This window comes from Lactuca serriola, chromosome 7, assembly GCF_051521515.1.
Source record: "Lactuca serriola cultivar US96UC23 chromosome 7, Lser_US96UC23_V15, whole genome shotgun sequence".
Lineage (NCBI taxonomy): Eukaryota > Viridiplantae > Streptophyta > Magnoliopsida > Asterales > Asteraceae > Lactuca > Lactuca serriola.
The window spans coordinates 14,217,878-14,231,169 of NC_136414.1; the positions used below are offsets into that span (position 1 = coordinate 14,217,878).

The following is a 13,292-nucleotide window of genomic DNA, read 5'->3' on the forward strand; positions in this document are numbered from 1 at the left end:
TCTCTATTAGGGTGGTGCGTGTCAGGTTCTAATGGAGGAAGCGCACAAGTCAAGATTCTCTATTCATCTCATAGCGACAAAGATGTATTAAGATCTACATCCTGACTATCAGCGACCTCATGACAAGATGGAGCCGTTGGAAGTCCCCGTTTGGAAATGGGAAGAGATTACAATGGATTTTATCACCAAATTGCCTAGAACGACGCACATAGTGGATTCGATATGGATCATCGTGGATCGATTGACTAAGAGTGCGCATTTTATTCCGATCGTGGAGAGTATTTCGGCAGAGAAGCTGGCCGATATCTACATTCGGGAGGTTGTGGCACGACATGGGGTGCCGGTTTCTGTGGTCTCTGATAGGGATGTTCGGTTTACTTCCAGGTTCTAGAAGAGATTTAACGAGGAGTTAGGTACTCATTTGCAACTCAACATGGTTTTCCACCCGCAGACTGATGGTCAGAGTGAGTAGACTATTCAGACATTGGAGGAAATGTTGCGGGCATGTGTGCCGGATTTTGGCGGTTGGGTTACGTATCTTCCTTTGGCGGAATTTTCGTACAACAACAGTTATCACGCCATCATTTATCAACCTCCTTTTTAGATGCTCTACAAGAGGAAGTGTAGAACCCCGATATGTTGGGGTGAGGTTGGTCAACGGGTCATGAGGAGTATGGAAGTGGTACTCCAAATGATAGAATTAATTCAACAGGTCCGCGACAGACTTCAGACATCACAAAGCCGACAGAAGAGCTACGCATATAGACTCCGGTTAGACTTAGAGTTTTAGGTTGGTTATATGGTACTCGTAAAGGTTTCACCTTAAAATGGTGTCATCCTATTCAGGAGCGATTTAAGTTAGGCCCCAAGTATATTAGTCCTTTCAGGGTGATAGCCCGAGTGGGATGGGTATCGTATCGATTGGATCTACAAAAGGAGCTCAGCCAGATCTATAGCGATTTCCATGTCTTTCGGCTGTGGAAATGTTTGGTTGATGATTCCACAATGGTCCCATTGGAGGACATTCAGGTGGATGATTGCCTGAATTGTATAGAGAGACCAGTGGTGATCCTTGTTAGGAGGACGAAGAATCTGCTTAACAAGGTTGTGGATCTTGAGAAGGTGTAGTGGCAGCACCAAAAGGGTTCAAAATGGATGTGGGAGCCTAAGGATGAGACAATGGAGCATTACCTAAAGTTATTTACGGCAGCAGACTTCGAGGACGAAGTTTAATTCAAGTGGGGGAGAATTGTAATACTTGGTTCCAAGGTATTTCTTATTTTGACCCGTGATATTAAATTAGTTTTCAAATTTGGTCCCAAGGGGTGAAAAGTGAAACTTTTAGGGAGGAGAGCATACGTTGGGCGTACTTCTAGTATTCGGGGCGTACATTGTCCAGGGATAAACCCTAATTTTTAGGTTTTGGACCATATTTAAGCATCATTATGGACTCAAGACCTTTCCCCTCGTCAACCTCATTTCCTCCAAAGATACCTCACGAAGCCCTAGCCATCGTTGGTGTATTCTTGAGCTATTGGTTGAGTTTTGGTGTTCTTTTGGTGCATTAGAAGAAGGAGAATTTTGGTGTTAGTGCATTGTTGGATTTGGAGCCTCAAGATCCAGGGATATCTTCTTCATTTCAAGCTTTTGGATGTAAAAAGTTCTTACCTTGATGATTCCTTTGTTGAGATCTCATTGTGGATAGATTTAGGAGCTTTTGGTCCCATGACCTTGGTTCTTGGGAGTATCGGCTACTCCAGAACCTTAGGGTGGCATTTCCTTTTAGATTTGAGGTCCTTGAAGTATAAAAATCGAATCTTGGTGGTTTTAATTCAACCATGCATGAGTTGTTGGCCTTTTTAAGGAGTTTTGGACCTAGGGTTTGGTATTGGGTCCTTTTAAGCCATGCAAGTTAGTAAAGTTGCCAACTATATATATTAAAACGTTATTTGGAAGTAGATCTAAGGTTTGGAAAACAAAGTCTTAAGGGATTAAGCCATTTGATTGAGACAAAGACCTCTGGCCAGTACACTGGGTGTACGTTTGAGTACATTGCGCGTACTGGGTTTGAGTCCCGTAAGTTGGTCGTGAAGAGTACGAAGGGCGTAATCTGGTGGTACACATGGCGTACCTGCCAGCTGGTCTTTTGGGCCTTTGGACTAGTTTGGGCCATTTTGGGGTTTTGGGCTATCATTATTTAGGCCCAATAAGGGAAGGGTAAAATGGTCTTTTTGATGGGTTTTAGGTAAAACAAATAAACTAGAATACAATTCCTAAGTTCACATGCAACCTGCTTTGGACCTATGTTTTAGCTATTGAACATACAACTTTGAATTGCAAAATAAGAACCCTAGAGGAGAGAGGCTATAATCGAAATTTACAACCTAGGGTTTAGAAATTACATACCTTTCAATTGTTATAGTAAACAATTGATAATTCCTTTGATCTTGATCTTGATCTTCTTGGAAGCTTAGCACCACAAGTGTAATGCCTCTAATGGAATCACACCCAAACTAGCAAGAAGGAAATTAGAAGAAGAGAGAGGGAGTATGCAATTTTCGGCCCTAAGGGTTTCTTCCAAAGAAAGAGTCACCAAAATGTGAACCAGGAGGCTCCTTATATAGTTGAGGGATCTAGGGTTTAGGAAAAACCCTAATGCTCCTTGCTTAGGGCCTAAGCAAAGCCAAAGGCCTTATCCAAGCCCCCTTGGACGAAATCCTTAGGGTTTCCCCTATAGATTTCGTCCACCTCCTTCCAAGGAGGTTCTGGAGCCTTCCACTCAACTATTAGATAATTGCAAACTAGTCCCTGCACTTTATAATTAATTCTTTTAACCCCAAAATTAATTCTGATTAATTTCTGGCTAACAATTAATTAAACAAAATGATTTCTTATTAATATATTAATCTTTTAACATATTAATAAATTCATTTATATTAATTTATTAATCTTATAATAAATTAATATCTCTCCTTTCTTAATTTCCTTGTCCGGTTGCTAGGTTTGAGGGCAACCCAAAAGGACTGTGTTGCTATCAATTTAAGTACATACCAATTATAGTTATGGGCTTAGACACCTAATCCAACAGTCTCCCACTTGGATAAGTCTGTAACTATAATTGCTATCATGCCTTCTAAATTTGACCAGCAAATTGTAGCTTCCAAAAAGCTGCTGCCGAACTCTGACCCAGTCAGTTACGAGTCCTAAGATAAGTGATCATATAATCCTTCGTTCTGCAAGATATCCCCAGACATAAGACATGGAATACAATCAATCTCTTTGTCCAGAATCTATGTTTCTCGATTTCAGATTTGTGATGATATAGGACTTCTAATCGAACACATCAATTAGTCCTGGCTGGGCCCAGCACATAAGTCAACACCAAATCATCGAGGGGCCCACAGATATCGCTTTTCCGGTTAAGGCAAAAGGAACGAATAAACATTGAATCATATGCTTGTATCTTTTACTCATCAAACCATACATGACAATACGTTTTATAACACCAAGTTACTAATGCGTTTTCGTATCACCAATGTATAGCCGACTTGCAAATTACAACTCATATATCTCTGTTTCAAGATCATAGATATTATCGTCTCAGTATTACTCGTGATGAATTCCATGAAGTAATACTCTGAGCGTGGGTTTATCCAATACTCAAATCTCAATTTCTGAGTACTCATGAACGTTGCAGCAAATCTATTGCCATGTCTATCCTTAAACAATCTACAATCCAGTTCATGACAGTCTTGATTCACTACTTACTTCCAAAAGTACGAGCGACTGTGGAGTTTGAATAATATTATTATTCGGGAAGTCAAAACATGCAAAGTGAAACGCAATAATATTAATCCTATATGGCCCTAAAGCTTTTGAGCGTAAACAAAAAACACTTTTATTTAAACACCATATTGATTACTCATTATTCATTGCTTATAGTTTCAGAAAATCAACTTATTACTTGAATTATAACCATAATTGTCCTATGCTCCAAGCATGCACACTTTGGTTTCCTATGGTCCATACTTTGTGAAATAAATCAATTGAAAAACCTTTCCAATGATGCTCATTTCACAATTCCCAATCCCTATTATTAGTGTTAGAACACAAGGTTCTTGCAATTACGAGAATATGCTAGATTCTAACATTTTATGCAACAATCCTTTCGCAAAGTCATAGCACAAATGTCACCAAGACTTTGGACAATGAAATTACAAAGTACTCTATCGGAAATTGTTACAAGATAATTCCACAGACGTGATGTCTCACATTCAAAGTACATTCCTTTGAATATCCTTCTTGCATAAAAGTTTCTAATTTAGACACAGACTCTCAACATCCAACTCCCAATATGGAGACATTTCCATATTTTCCATATGACGACTTATTCTTAATAGAATCTTATCTATTCATAATAATGTCGACATGGCCCTTTGATAGTTGTTTAATTATTTTAGTCAAAAACGATTCTAGTTCCTTTTTCCCTCTTAATGCCCTATGCATTTGGAAAATTTTTTAGAATGGTAAAATATTACAGCATATGCAATCGATCCTATACCCGAAGCGTATTGGACATGATGCATAATGTCTCACATAAAGAAGTGATACTTTATCATCCTTCTGCCATAATATTTTCTGTGTCCTATTCCCACAATTCGATCTATGAAGAGGGATGCCGTGATCATAATCGAATTTGAGAATGCACTATATATCCTTGACTAAATTTATTAACTTTTCTCGATCTAAGCTTTAGAATTTTGAAATGAAGTATAATATTCTCTCCCTTAATTATAGCAAAACAACTTTTCAAACATTACAACTTTGCAAAGTGAATCTTTGTTTTCTATAATTAATATTGCTAACTCGCAATACTTTCCCATAATAATCATGCTCCCACTAACATGATGATTATTTTCTTACCAGCATAACACTTATGCTCCCACTAGCTTTGACATGTATTTAGAAAACAATTAAACCTCCAGAGAACAATGCTTATTGAATTCCTTAAGTTCATATTTCTAATACCTAATGCTTTGATAAGCCTTTATCAAAGCTTCTTAAAATCATACACCTTTTCCTTAGAAAGCTCATATGTGTGTCTAGACAAATTCAGAACTTATGTCACTAAGTCCCAAATGTTCAGACTAATTGTCAAATCTCATAATTCGAACTATGGAAAGGGATGCCGTAACAATAATCGAATTGGAGAATACAATTTCCACAATTGCTATCTTCTTAAAATCTCTCTTAGTGAAAGCATTTCCTCACAGTCATTTTTCATGAAGGAGGTAATCTTATGACACTTAGATTTTGTGGTGTATAAGTTCCTATCCATGTGAGTTTGTCAAAACCAAAGTTTGTGACAAATCCAAACTCATATGGACTAAACTTTCTCAATCTCGATTTCTTGCCTCATGGTAACACGAGTGCCCACCATGTCTTCCAAGTGGTTTATCAACTCATCCTTACTTATCAATGTACTTTCCATTGATCAAGGTGCTATGTCTTTATGCATTCACATGAGAACTCATAGAACTCACTTGCATAATTAATTCAATTGGAATGGCATAGAAAAGGAGTATGTCATCCACGATAGGCTATAAACCTCAAGTCGTGTGCTAGTGATGATCGATAAGGTTTATTCTTGATTAGTTCTTGAAACCTTTTTCAAGATCATTAAAACTCCCACTGACCTCTTGACATATACGATTTTCTTGTCAGGAAACTTTCCTTGACAAAACAAATATTCAAGAGTTAGTGTGGTTCTTATCAAGACAAAACACATCACAATATTTGTCCTAGTTGGTCTTTGTCTTATCCAAGACATCACAACTCACAAATTTTAAATGTGCAAGAATAAGAAAACTTTTCCAAATTCCACATTTGATGAGTGTTATAAACCTTCTTGAGACTTGTCACTCAATTCACAATCTTGGAGTATAACTCTAAGACTTGATGTTGGAACGAAGTATGATTGACTTCTTGATTTCAACCATTTCCACAATTCTCGATTCCTCTTCTTAGACATGCAAATGTACTAAGACTTACTTAGAGGATCAATTGAGATATGGTTCCTAATCATTAAGACTTATCATAAAACACAATAAAAGTTACTCTCCCTTCTTCTTAGAATAGAGATACTTTTATCTTTCTGTCTACTTGATTCTTCTTATTCGTTCTGCCATTGATTGAAATTCTTTCAATCAACTCAGAATTATATTTAATCTTATAAGCATAACCATATTCACTAAACTTTAGTAAATCATGACGAATATCTTTATCACTCTCGTGGTGAACTTGATCAATGTACAACCTAGTGTACTTGATCTCCTAGTCCTTCTCTTGACACTTTGTCAAAGAATTAGTCTAATTTCCAAATATGAAGTTTCTCATTCATCACGCAATCAAGTTGCATGACTCCAAGTTTCTGTCCAATTGAAGCTTGGGCGATGAGAATCTTTCCTCATTTGGCAAATTCTCGACATTTCCACAAATGACATAATTAAGAATCAAATCCATTATTGATAACAATACATCAATTTTTCATAACAACTTCATTGCAAGGATATATAAAATTATTCAAACCAAAAAAACTTTATTTTATTCATAAAAGCAGCGGAAAAATGTCCTTACAATGCAAAATTCAAATGAAAAACTATGCAATCATATGCTCCTAACAAATCTATCATAACTTCCTAAGCTCAAAGTTTGATCTTCGAATTCATGCGACCAAAATCCATTTCTTCGTGATCAGACTCATCTTGCTCTACCATCAAACTTCCTCTCTTTTCTCTAATCCTGCAAAACATGCAAATGTAATCTTATCACACTATGAATAAAGAATAGGAATTTAAATGGGGTTAGATAGTGGATTTTATACCTGAAGTAGAGCCATACTTATCGACTCTCCCATCTCTTAGACTCTTCAGGTCCTTCGGGCAGCTTCGTATCCATTTCCCCTTTTCTTGGCAGCAGGAACATGTGGATTCTCCTAGATTGTCCACGGAAGCATGGTTGGTTGAATTATCAGACAAATATGCTCCATTACTTCGCCAAATCATTTCTGATTCAGCAGCAATAAGCATGTAAGTCAAGTCAATGAGGGTTGCGTCATGCTTCATCATATGATACTCTCTTACGAACTCATCATATGATTCAGGGAGTGACTGAAGAATCTAGTCCACAGCCAACTTATTTGAGATAGACGCACCCAACATAATCAACCTATCAATGTGCGATTTCATCCCTAGGATGTGAGCACACCCGGGTTTACCATCTTGATGTTCCATTGCCAATAGGGATTCGGCGATCTTGAACTTTTCAAATCTTCGATCATCTGGGTTAGGCAGAACAACGGGAGGAAGAGGAGGAAGTGAAATCAAGCTAGTCCACATTGATCTCTCACTTTGAATCAAGCTTCACTTTCATTAGGAACACTTTTTCCTTGGGATTCGGGAATACCACGGTTAGAGTCAGACATCTACAAAACGGGAGAAATTCAAGTTAAGTTGATTAGAACTCTTGATGCAACACCCAAATGAAACATCAAGCTAGGATCCAACACAATACTCTACAACCTAGAAGAGGGATGCCGTAATCTAGTTGCAGAATATTTGAAGGTAGGTAAATGACGATTTACCAATTTCCACCATGAAAAACAAAAAAAAGGAAGATTAAGTTTTAAAGGAATTGAAACTCCTAGATCTTTTGAGATTCATTGAACTTTTCAATGGCATGTTTAATCTCGATTATGCCCTACTATTTGTGACTGGGATGCCGAGGATCACAAATAAGGTGTGAATAACCATACGAATCACGTGGTGCACCCAATGCTACAATCACCTAATAAATGTGCCGGTTAGCCACACACGCTCCATTGATCTATGACAAACATGGAGTCACCCTTAGCTACCAATGTCATCCCCAAATTAGTGTGCCGGTTAACCACACACGCTCCACTAACGTTTGACAGGGGTACGAAGTGTAATTCTATGGATTAGCATACAATTTCACATTTTTCCTAAAGTAACTATGATTTGGGAATTTGAAAAAGCATTTAGTTACTTTGTACTTCATTATACTTATAATGGAAGGTTTCTGTCCTATCCTACCCGTTCGGCTAACGACCCTCCACTAGTCAAGAGTGCGGTGGGTAAGAGTGGATACCCATTCAATCGCCATTTTATAGGCAATTTCCTTAAACACCGCTTATAGACCAGCTTCGTGAATGAGGCCTACTAACGGTAAGACTGACCATATTCTTATACATATATAATATTTAACTTTTAATTATAATATACATATAAGGTGTGTTTTAAAACATTTTAAAACTCCAAGGGTTTATATAAATTTTTCGAAATTTAAACTATTAAATTTTAAATTTAAGTAAACCAATTAATTAGATTTAATATTTATCTATTAATTAACTTTTAATTAATTTATTAAATCTTGGAAGGATTATCTAATTAAATTAAACAATTAATGTAATCCTAATCCATATCCCTTCTAGATTTCGAAAATATGGGGATAGGATAATTTCCTTATTTATCTCAATTATCCAATAAGGCAACTATTATCCAAAACAAAGAAACCCTAAAAGAGGGAGCATATTTCGAAATTACAAGGGGAGGAGGCTAGGGTTTTGGAAACCCTAACCCTAATTTCGACTAGGGTTCATGGAGGCTAGGGTTTTCGAAAGCCCTTTGCACCAAAACCCTAAAATCGAAAATTTTGACCTTTAGGGTTTAATGGCTATAAACCCTAATTTGCAATTCAACTATTATAACAATTCAATTTAAAACAACAATGACTCTAATACCACTGATGGGTTTTAGGTAAAATAAATAAACTAGAATACAATTCCTAAGTTCACATGCAACCTGCTTTGAACCTATGTTTTAGCTATTGAACATACAACTTTGAATTGCAAAATAAGAACCCTAGAGGAGAGAGGCTATAATCGAAATTTACAACCTAGGGTTTAGAAATTACATACCTTTCAATTGTTATAGTAAACAATTGATAATTCCTTTGATCTTGATCTTGATCTTCTTGGAAGCTTAGCACCACAAGTGTAATGCCTCTAATGGAATCACACCCAAACTAGCAAGAAGGAAATTAGAAGAAGAGAGAGGGAGTATGCAATTTTCGGCCCTAAGGGTTTCTTCCAAAGAAAGAGTCACCAAAATGTGAACCAGGAGGCTCCTTATATAGTTGAGGGATCTAGGGTTTAGGAAAAACCCTAATGCTCCTTGCTTAGGGCCTAAGCAAAGCCAAAGGCCTTATCCAAGCCCCCTTGGACGAAATCCTTAGGGTTTCCCCTATAGATTTCGTCCACCTCCTTCCAAGGAGGTTCTGGAGCCTTCCACTCAACTATTAGATAATTGCAAACTAGTCCCTGCACTTTATAATTAATTCTTTTAACCCCAAAATTAATTCTGATTAATTTCTGGCTAACAATTAATTAAACAAAATGATTTCTTATTAATATATTAATCTTTTAACATATTACTAAATTCATTTATATTAATTTATTAATATTATAATAAATTAATATCTCTCCTTTCTTAATTTCCTTGTCCGGTTGCTAGGTTTGAGGGCAACCCAAAAGGACTGTGCTGCTATCAATTTAAGTACATACCAATTATAGTTATGGGCTTAGACACCTAATCCAACACTTTTATCCTAGGACTCGAGATTAAGGACTTAGACTCTCGGTTATGGTTTATGACGTAATTATTGATTAGGGTATTATTTGATCGTATTTAGTGCAGAGATTTCCCAGATCAGTAGGCCGAGCATTTATCTGATTTTTCAGCAGTTTGAGGTGAGTCTCCTCATTGTGTTTGGCGGGTCGAAGGCACCAATGTCGGCCCATAGATTATTTTTACAAGACTGCTAGCTGTCTGTGTGACTCTTGCATGTATTTAATGTGTTTGTATGTATGTCGAGGGAGGCCCGATGCCAGGCGGGGCCTGATGAGTGTGTTGTGCGGGGCTCATCGCATGTTACTGACATATTTGTACTGGGCGGGGCCCGATGGAGGTCGAGAAAGGCCCGATGAATAACGGGTGAGGCCCAATGTCGGGTGGGGCCCGATGGATGTATGTTTGTATGGTATGTGGTATTTTAGGGAACTCACTAAGTGTCATGCTTATGGTTTTTAGTTTACATTTTAGGTACTTCCGGACCGAAGGGGAAGAGCTCATGATGATCACATCGCACACACCATGACTTTCCGCTTTATTGACTCTGATGTATTTGGATAATTATGGATACCTTATGATTTCCTTATGTATTTGATAAACATGTTTGGTTGATATTTTATTTAATATAAAAATAAAAAAAAATCCGGTTATGAATTTTGGGGATGTTACAGCTACGCTCAACGTAGGGTAAGAATTCTTGAAATTAAACTTTATATAAAATAATGAGACCTTTTAAGATCGTGTGTTACAATTCTCCCATACTTGAACTAGATTTCGTCCTCGAAATACTCGACTGTAAATAGATCTGGATAGTGCTCATGCATCTCCGCATCGGGCTCCCAGGTCCACTCAAAACCCTTTCGATGCTGCCACTGAACCTTGACTAAGGGCACAACCTTGTTGCGCAAGGCCTTCATCTTCCAATATAGAATAGCCACTTACCTCTCCACATAATTCAAACACTCATTGACTTGGATGTTATCTAACGAAACCACCGCCAAATCATAAACCATGCACTTCCAAAGCTGAGAATCATGAAAGGGGCTATGAAACTGACTAAGCTCCTCAGTCAGATCTAATCGGCCGGTCACCTTGCCTACCCTGGCCACTACTCGAAAAGTTTATGTCTTATTAAAGAATATATTTAAAATTTGATAAACTACATAATGTTATAAAATTAAGTATCAAAATTTTATATCGAAACAATATAAAATTTATTGTACTTATTTTATTAAATCAAAACCGAAACATATTTTTATCTTTAACTCAAAACTACATACTTATATTTTTAAAATATAATAGCAAAATATTATTATTTCTATAATAACATATTTTTTTTATAATAACACATCATATTTTTTTTTCATAAAAGTAAATATATTTGTATAAGATAAATGAAGATAAATCTTAAAAATTACATCATGCACAAATTTAAAGTAATAAAATAATGTTGTTATGATTCAAATGTTTTTAGATAAAAAATAGAAAATGAAAATATTGAATTATGTATTATAGTTTAAATATTTTAGATAAAGTGTAGACAACAAAAATTATTTATATATATAAAAATATATAATAACAAAGTTGTAAAAAAAGAGGGCTAAAAAATTAAATGTAACACCCGTGTTCCATATTGGTTTAACTTTCTCTTTTAGCAAGGACTAGGGATGGAATTTTGGAAAAAGTCTGTGCCACGACGTGGTGCAAGGATGTCCATGACATGACATCAAATAAATGAACGAATTTTTTATTGGATCGCCACGGTGTGGCAGCTGTTCTGGCCCAAGCCCAAATTTTTTTAGGGTTTCTTCCGTATTTAAACCTCACTACCTTGAATCTAGGGATCCTTGTCAGCCTTCATCCCTCTCTCGGGATCAGAAACCGTAACCCTAGCCTCCTTTGTTGAATGTGGATCTCTTAGTGGTGTTTTGTTGTATTTTGAAGTAAGAAGAAGAAGGTGTTAGCCCAAGGATCAAACAACAACTCCTCTTCATCTTTTGAATCACTCTCCAGACCATTTGTAAGTCCTTGAGTTTCTTTCTTGATGATTCTTTGGTTGTAGATCTAGTTTCTTAGCACATTTTGGTCCATAAGAAATGGTTGGTTGGTTTGAAGTGATAAAGGTTTTAACTTTATGGCTCTCTTGAGTCCTATGAACAATATATCTTGTAGATCTAGACTTTGGTTGGGGTTCTTGACCTTGCATGAGTTTTTGGTCACTTTTAACTCATTTTGACCTAAAATGGATTCTAGACATGCATTGGACATTCATGTCTATAAAGCACCCGCCTTTATGCTAGATCCGGTATCGGAAACTCTTCTGGAATGGTTAGGTTAACGAATTTTTGGATTAAGGGTTTTATGGTTAAGTCCTTGTTGTATTTTGCCTTATTTGGACCAAGGGTTTGAGATCTTGATCTCTTTGGGTGTCTTAATGGATAAAGTTGGAAACTTTATCCATTTAGATCAAAGAATGGATGAGATCTGAACTTTGGAACTCTTTGAATCGAAGAAAACGACTTAACCCATTAAGCAGTTAGAAACCCAACGCCCACGACATGGCTTTAGGTCGCCACGACATGCCGACTGGGAAATGGCCGACTGTTTTGTAGGATAAGGTCCATTTTCGTTTTCATGGATGGCCACGACATGGCCATTGACTAAAGTTAACATTGACTGGTGACTTTGACCCTTGAATTTTGACTTTAGTTGACTTTTGGTCAAACTCCTAGTTTTAGAATAAGAGCTAAGGGCTTACATGATATAATAGGTAGTGTGTAGCATCAGTGTTTATGGAAGAAAGAGCAGTAGCAGCTGAGTATCGACTGATAGGTGAGTCTTCTCATTGTACTTGTTGGTCGAAGGAACCAATGCCGACCCACTAGATTGTGTGGGATGTTAGTTGTCTTAGTGATACTTGCTTGGAAGACCCCAGGGGTAGCTCGTGTCATATGTATAAAAGACCTTGGGGGTAGCCCCTAGCAATTGCATAATAGACCATGTGGGTAGCCCATGGCACTTAGATGTTAGACCATGGGGTAGCCCATAGCATTTCGGGGAAAGACCATGGGGGTAGTCCATGTCACTTGGGTGTAAGACCCTGGGGTAGCGCATGGTATTCCATGGAAAAGACCATGGGGGTAGCCCATGGAAATTTTATTTATGGTATTTGGTATTTTGGGGAACTCATTAAGCATTGTGCTTACGATTTATGTTTGTATTTCAGGTACTTTTGGTTCCAAAAGGGAGAGCTCGATGTGATTGCATCACATCCACCGGTGTTCCACATTTTATAACTTATTTTGTACTCTGATAAATATTTGATACTTTTCTATACTTTTATGGGATTTTGAAATGAATAAATGGTTGTTTTGGTTGGCTTAAAACAAAATTTGGTACTTAGAAAATTTGGGACGTTATAAGTTGGTATTAGTGTCTTGGATTGAGGGATTCGGGCACACTCTCGCGTGTGTCTGAACTATAACTGAGGAATTGGTAATCTTTTTGAAAGAAAATGAATTTTATTAAATCCTTTATAAAAAAGGGGTGCGACGCATGCAATTAGTTGAGCTCAAGTAAGTA

The 13,292-nt window shown here is 37.0% G+C and overlaps 1 protein-coding gene across 1 annotated transcript in view; it reads left to right on the forward strand.

Annotated features, from left to right (window-relative positions):
- The window catches only part of LOC145061686 (uncharacterized), a 32,298-nt gene extending 19,251 nt beyond the window's left edge, over positions 1–13,047 (forward strand). Inside the window, exon 9 of the mRNA XM_079009223.1 lies at positions 12,937–13,047. Coding sequence (XP_078865349.1) covers positions 12,937–13,006 — 70 coding nt within the window. The 3' untranslated portion in view covers positions 13,007–13,047. The remainder of the gene's footprint in view (positions 1–12,936) is intronic.
- The last annotated feature ends 245 nt before the right edge of the window (positions 13,048–13,292 follow it).